Source organism: Petaurus breviceps, unplaced genomic scaffold (genome assembly GCF_028583685.1).
Source record: "Petaurus breviceps papuanus isolate PSGF00001 unplaced genomic scaffold, PetGlider_PUasm1.0 520, whole genome shotgun sequence".
Classification (NCBI taxonomy): domain Eukaryota; kingdom Metazoa; phylum Chordata; class Mammalia; order Diprotodontia; family Petauridae; genus Petaurus; species Petaurus breviceps.
In genome coordinates, this window is record NW_027186354.1 from 689,116 (window position 1) to 696,760 (window position 7,645).

At 43.5% G+C, this 7,645-nt stretch overlaps 1 protein-coding gene across 1 annotated transcript in view; it reads left to right on the forward strand.

The window, feature by feature from the left end:
- The window catches only part of DNAI1 (dynein axonemal intermediate chain 1), a 265,252-nt gene that overhangs the window by 230,679 nt on the left and 26,928 nt on the right, over nt 1-7,645 (forward strand). The window contains exon 16 of the mRNA XM_069101915.1: nt 6,434-6,513. Coding sequence (XP_068958016.1) covers nt 6,434-6,513 — 80 coding nt within the window. The remainder of the gene's footprint in view (nt 1-6,433; nt 6,514-7,645) is intronic.

The window sequence follows — 7,645 nt, forward strand, 5'->3', positions numbered from 1 at the left end:
GAAGGAAGGAAGGAAGGAAGGAAAGAAGGAAGGAAGGAAGGAAGGAAGGAAGGAAGGAAGGAAGGAAGGAAGGAAGGAAGGAAGGACGGTCCAGTCCCTACCCCCTGAGCTCACAGGTTGGAATGACAGTACTCAGAGGTATGAAACAGAATAGTTATAAGACAATGTGTGATCAGGTGTGACCACACTCACTATGTGTATGAGGAAATTGCCCAGGCAGAGAAGTTTGTGACATTTTCTCAAAGAAATGATTCAGAATATCAAAAATGCAATTTAAATGTTATTACATTGACTTAGGTAATGCTATGTTGGAAAAGTGACACATTGTTGATAGGGTAGAAAAAAATTCTATTCCTTCTTTTACCATTATATGAAGCAGCCATCAAGAAATATGATAGCTACTGGTGTAGAAATATCCTGAAAATTGAGAATATTCAGAAACAGATTTCAGAAAAGTAATTCCTTTCCCAATGTAGTGGTGGTTTGATTGGGAGCATAACAAGGACAACGAGAAGACTCAATGTGGTACCATATAAGAATTGGAAAAGGCTTTGTGCCATAGTGGCTAGCACTATGGACTTGGAGCCAGTGAAATCTGAGTTCAAATCCTGACCCTGACACTTACTAGCTATGTGACTATGGGCAAGTCACTTAACCACTCCAAGTCTGTCTTCTTATCTGTAAAATGGAGATAATACCCCAAACCACGATACTTCATAGGATGGTCATGATGCTTACATGACGTAATGGACAAAAATAAAGCACTTCCAAATGAGAAGAATTAAGAATTAGGGTGAACATGATAGTATCTTCGAGTATTTGAAGGACTCTAATGTCAAAAAAGAATTAGGCTTATTCTGCTTGGGTCCAGACAGCAGAATTAGGAGCTGTTGGTGGAAATGGAAGAGGAGAGGTTTTGAATGGCAAGTACAAGGAAAAATTTCCTGACAGCTGGAACTGTCTCAGAGTAGAAGGAGATGCCTTGAGAGTCTCCATCAGCAGGGGTCTTCAAGAAAAGGCTGCAGGTCCACTTGACTGGATGTAACATGATGGATTCCTGTTCAGGCCTCGACTGGATTAAATGGCCTTTGAGAGCCCTTCCAGCACGGAGACTTTTTGATTCTAGAGTTCATAGCTGTCTTTCCCTCCTCTCTCCATCCATCCCTCATTGGGGTTCCCATATTCTCTGGGTCCCGGTAATCTCTGGGCTTTGGAGCTAATCTCACCACTGCCACTGCATCCAACTTAATTTCACATTAAGTGCCTAATAATTGCCTCATAAGAGGCAATATGGCATAGTATGCATATAGAGAGCTGGTCTCAAAGCCAGGAAGACCTGGCTTAAGTCCTGCCTCTGATACATACTGACTGTGTGACCCTGGACAAGTCACTTAACTTCTCAGTGCTCTAGACAATTCTCTAAAACTACAAGTTGCAGACAAACAAGCTCCTGACGTGCAATGGTAGAAGTTGCCTCAATGGGAGTCCTGTGTACTAATGTATAGGGCAGCTAGGTGGTACGGTGGATAGAGGGCTGGGTCTAGAATCAGGAAGACTCCTCTTCCTCAACTCAAATCTGGCCTCATACACTTATTAACTCTGTGACCCTGGGCAAGTTGTTTCACCCTGTTTGCCTCAGTTTCCTCATCTGTAAAATGAGCTGGAGAAGGAAATGGCAAGACACTCCAGTATCTTTGCCAGAAAAATCCCAAATGGGGTCACAGAGAGTCACACATGACCAAAAATGACTGAACAACAGCAGTACTGATGTAGTCATAGATCCAATCCCTATCCCCTATACAGATACTCCTGTACTAGCAGATGAGGATACAAAGACAGTCCTCACCCTTAAGGAGTCTTTATTCTTTTGGAAGGATATGAACTCTTACCTAAATAAGTGTGGTACAAGGTAAATTGAGATGGGAGGAAGAACTAACAATTGGCAGGATTAGGAAAGGCTTCATAGAAGGCATAGTACCTGAACTAAGAGAGATTAAGATGAGGAGATGGTGCCTTCCACCACGGGAGATGATTTGTGCAACTGCCTGGCTATGAAAGATGGAGCTCATAAAGAGCCAGTCATCAAGTCTGACTGGAACAGACAGTCCATGAAGGGGAGTCGCATAAAATAAGATCTGGAAAGGTAACTGGGAGCCAGATGGTGGCAATCTCTGAGTGCCAGGCTGAGGAGTTTGTGCTTTACCCGAGAGCCAGTGAGGAACCACCAAAGGGCTTTAAGCAAGGGAGTGAGTGACACGGTCAAGCCTGTGCCTCAGGAAGACTATTCTGGCAGTTGTTTGGAGGATGGATTGTAGAGTGTGGTGACTGGAATCAGAAAAAGCAATTAGAAGAGTCTATTATGGCAGCCCAGACAAGAGACAATGAGGGTGACAGCTGAGAGAGTGGGGAGAAGGCAACAGATGTGAATGATGCTGTGGGGGAAGAAACCACAAGATCTACCAAATTGGATTGGATTGGATAGTGAATGAAGGAGGGAGGGGACACAAGTGACTCCAAGGTTATGATGCTGAAACTAGATGAATGGCGGTGCCCTGAGTAGGAAGAGGTAAGTCTGGAGTAGAAGTTTTAGGAGCAAAGATAATGAGAACCACTTTTTAATATAGTTATATCATTTATATGATTATCCCTTTCACATGGAGGGGCTTAGGGGCATGGCACCACTGAGATCTAGAAAGTCTATTTAAAAATTTTTGACCCTCCCTTTATGGCAGAGAAGTCTGAGTTTTTCCTTTTTCTTTTATGGGGTGTTTACAGTATTAAGAGATAGAATATGCTGGTATTATAATATACGTATATTCATGCATTTCTGAGTTTCTAAACCTTTGCTGTGTCATCTGGTGCCCTTTGTGTAACTTCTGTGGCTTCCGTGAAACTACCAAAAAATTTCCCATTTAATTTCTCATGCCAACCCTCAAAACCACATTAGAGAAAGTCATGATGTGGAAGGGATAACTATACTGAGCTTGAGATGCCAATAGAACATCCAAGAAGAAATGTCCAGCAGGCAGCTGATGATGTGGGATGAGGGTATTAGGATTTGATACCTAGATTTGGGAGTATCTACATTATCTACATATTAGAGCTAATACTTGGACCCATGGGAGCAAATGAGATAACTACAGAGAGAAAAAAGAGCTTAGGATGGAGTCCCATGGGGGCAGGAGATGTATAACACACAAAAGAAACCAAAGAACAGTTGGATGGATGGTGAACTGAGAGAGAGCAGTGATCCCAGAAGCCCAAGGGAAAGAAAATGTCTAGGAGGAGGGCTTAGTGAATAGTGTCGAAAGTTGAAGAGAGGTCAAGAAAGGTGAGAATTGAGAAAAGGTCATCCAATTTAGCAGTTTAAGTACAATTTAAATTTAAATGGCATTTCATTCAAGTAGCACAGTTGGAAGTCAAATTATAAGGACTAGGAAAGAGAGCGGATGGTAAAGTAATTTCAAATGTTCTTTCTGATAGTTTGTCAGTGAAAGAAAGGGAGGTGATGTTGGAAGATGATCTAAGGAGATGGCAGCTCCACTGAAGGCTTTTTTAAGGATGGGGTAGACCTGAGTATATTTGCAAGCAGCAGGAAATAAGTCAAAAGATAGGGAGAGATTGAAAATGAATGCGAGACATCTTGTTTGTTGTTGTTGCTGTTTGTATTTGAAGAGGACCAGTGACATCACAGGGGATATCTTGACTTGTTCCTGAAGATTTAAGTGAGGCAGAGTTACACAAAGTTGCCAGCCTCACTGTCTTCCAGAATCATGGACGTCCGGTGGCAGGACCATAGTCACGATGACTGGCAATGGCCCGGAATGCAGTGGATGACCAAGCTCTAAGTGTTCCACAGTGCCTCCATTAGCCATCTTCATGGCCACTGGAACAAATCTCTCTCATCCACCCATTCTGCTGGGGGAAATTCTTCATTCACATGCTTGGGGCTCCCTCACCAATGGGTTGGAGGCCTGTCAGTTACTGTCAACCTGGTTTATAAAGCCCATCTGCTGAGAGGGTTATACTGGGGTGTGGCCACTGCCCGTGCTAAGTTAGAAGAGAAATAGGAGTAACAGAGGCTGGACCCTTCTAAGTGCTTAAAATGTTGTTTACCTTTTGAACTCCCCTCCCCATGTTATCAAGTCCATCCTGGGTCTGGCTGTAGACAGACAGCAACAAAAACATCAGGCAGCCACTAAATTCTTGTCTAAGATTTGGAAAGAGACTTTGACATTTACTGGACTTTTGTGCTTCAGTGCAAGCTGAGGCATGGTGGGGAAGAGTAGATACCAACCCTATTTAAATGTCTCACAAGCAAAAAATACATTCCACAATCATACATACCCCTAGGCAAATATGTTTCCCACAAGCAATAGAGAACATGAGACAGAAGCCATAATTTATATTCACCCCCAGACCTTGTCATAAACAAGCCCATGAGACATTCACAAGCCCAGGTGGGAACAGCCTCAGATGGGGTGCTCACATTCTACTGGGCAATCCTAATTGAGGCCAGTGATTCCTTTAAATTGGGCCATTACCTCTCAATGCATTCTAGGTGTTCAGAGAAAGAAGAGACCAGTGTGTTCAGGGATAACTTCATGGAGAAGGTGAGACTTAAGCTGGGTCTTAACAATGGGAAATATTTGGGGGTGGGAAATCATTCATCATGCATTTATTAAGTACCTGTTGTGTTATAGGCTCTAAGGAATCAAAGACAAAAATGAAAGTCACTCCCCTCAAGGAGCTTACATTCTATCAGGAAAAAGAGCATGTGACATATAAGCCAATGCCAAATAAGCAAAGAAGAGGAGAGAAGGAGGGAATAATAGAAGCAAAGACAAAGTCTAGTATTGTGGAAGAAGCACCAAACTGAGAGTGAGGAGATCTGGGTTCTGGTTCATCTTGGTTCTTCAGTTCACTAGGTCCTCTGCTACTAGTCAGTTGTATGAACATGGGTGAGTCTCTCTTGAGGCTCAGTTTCCTCATCTGTAAAATAGGTTTGGGCTTCCTAATCTCTAACCTGTGCCAATTCTGATTTTCTATGTATTCTATCATTGAGGCAAGAAAGGGTGCATGCATGTTTAAAGAGATTTTGTCTGAGTTGGAGAGAGAATTCGGAATAGGAAAGAATGTAGAGTTAAGATTGTATTGATACAGGGTGTGGCCAGATTGTAAATGGCCTTGAAAGTCAGGCTGAACTAACTCTTTTTGTGGTGGCGAAGAATTAGAAATTGAGGGGGATGCCCATCAGTTGGGGAATGGCTGAATAAATTGTGGTATATGAATATAATGGATTACTATTGTGCTGTAAGAAATGATGAACAGGCAGACTTCAGAAAAACCTGGAAAGATATAAACTGATGCTTAGTGAGATGAGCAGAACCAGGAGAACATTGTACATAGTAACAGCGACATTGTTCAAGGACTAACTTTGATAGACTTAGCTCTTTTCAGTAATACAATGATCCAAGACAATTCCAAAAGACTCATGATAGAAAATGCTAACCACATACAGAAAAAGAACTATGGAGTCTGAATGCAGATTGAAGCATACTATTTTCACTTTCTTTTTTTTTTTCTTTCTCGTGGTTTTTCCCCTTTTGTTCTGATTCTTCTTTCACAACATGACTAATGTGGAAATATGTTTAACATCATTGTACATGTATAACCTATATCATATTGCTTGCTGTCTTGGGAAAGGGGGAAAGGAGAAAAATTTGGAACTCAAATTTTTTTTTAAAAATGAATGTTGAAAACTACATGTAATTGGAAAAAATAAATTTTTAAAGAAGGGGAAAAAAAGAAGTCAGGCTGAAGAGATTGGGTTTATCCTAAGAGATAACTGTACCCAACTCTTGAGTAGGAGCCTTAGAATGGGAGGCTGGTTAATGGGTAATTACCACCCCTGCTCTCCTTGGCTTGAGAAGATGGCATTGCATGCACAGTGTGTGTGGTTACCTGGATTAGTGGAATTTGTGTTCCCCATCTACCATGAAATAACCATCCTTAGTTTTATGTTTATAGCATTGTTCATAGGACCCTGTCCTGTTTGCAGAACCTAATACTATAGACACAGTCACTGTCTGCAAAGCCGGCATGTCCTGGTAGAGATGCACATTGCTTAGAGAGGCCATCTCTGCAGAGCCATGACAGACAAAGCCTGTGGCCCGTCACTGTTTACAGAGCATAAGTGCCCTGTCCCTTGCCCCTCATCCTTTCCCTTACTTACCTTTTACCCATCTACTCTTCATACTTACCTTGAACACACTTGTGTAACGTCTCTAAAGAGAGATCCGTGGAAGGCCAAAGGCGTTGGGGATGAGGGCAGACAGCTGTTCTTTATAACCTCTTTGCTCAGTCTGGCAACAGATTGGAATGGGAAGCCTGATGGGGGCCCAGGGTGATGTCACTGTCATTTCCCTTCTAGGCTGTGGGACTTCCTTCGACTTCCACAAGCAGATCGACTACTTGTTTCTTGTGGGCACTGAGGAGGGTAAAATCTACAAAGTAAGACAACTATGCCCATCACAGCCCCTAACTACCAGTGAGGAGGGAGGCCTCAAGAGACCTTGTTTCCCCTGCTCAAAGCCTCCCCATGTCAGGCACTATGGATAAAAGGGTAAAGGAGAGAGGGAGCTAATGTCCTTTGTCAAACCAGTCTTATCTGTACTTATCCTTCTGTGCCCCCCCCCCAAGTCCCTCCTTCCATCTATCTCTTCCTACCCTAGAAAAGCACTGTATTTGGAATCAGAAGTCTTAGGTTCGAATCCCAGCTGTACTCTTTATTAGCTATGTGACCTTGGATAAGTCACTTTAGGTCCTTGGGTCTCTATTTTCCCCATCTGTAAAATGCAGGAATTGGACTGAGCTCTGAAGTCTCTTCCAGCTCTAAATCCTATGATCCCTCCTCTCTAAGCCTCTAGCCAAAGTTACACAGCCCTAGGCCCACCCTCAGGAAGCCAAAGGCCCTAGAGAGACAGACAAGACAGATATAAAATGGGGGGATCCAAGGGCTGACATAAAACAGATGCCTTCATTAATGCAATCCAGTTTGTCACAGGTTTCCTAAGGAGTGGGTGGGAGGGGCCATCCGGAGCCTGGTGGGGAGGACCTGAGGAAAATTCCCTGCCTTGGAGCCCATTGGCTCAGGAAGGCTTCCTGAAGGGACCTGCTTAAATGGAAAGGAGAAAGGACTCAGCAATTTTCCTTTAGGAATCCAAAGTCTAACTAAAAGAACTTCTGGGAGCTGATCTCAGTCCAACAATGAACCTTTATTAACAACTACTGGGTGCCCAGCCCTGTGCTAAGGGGAGGAGGGGGGGATAAAGAAGAATCAGACACAGTCCATCCCCTGAGGAGTTTCTTAGTCAGGCTGGGGAGACAAGATTCACAAGCCTCAGACAGAGGGAGCGCTCAAGGGCCTACTGTGGCATTGATTCAAAGTGCAGAAAGAGTTCAGAGAGAGGGGAGCCCGGTGGGGGGCTCCACTGAGTTCCAAAAAACAAACCCAACTTCATAGAAGTAGGATTGGATCTGGGATTCAGTATGTTTCTGAAAACATTTTATTTGTACCGAAGATTAACAATCCTCTCCCCCCCCCCCCCCCCCCCCCCCCCCCCCCCCCCCCCCCGTCCCCCAC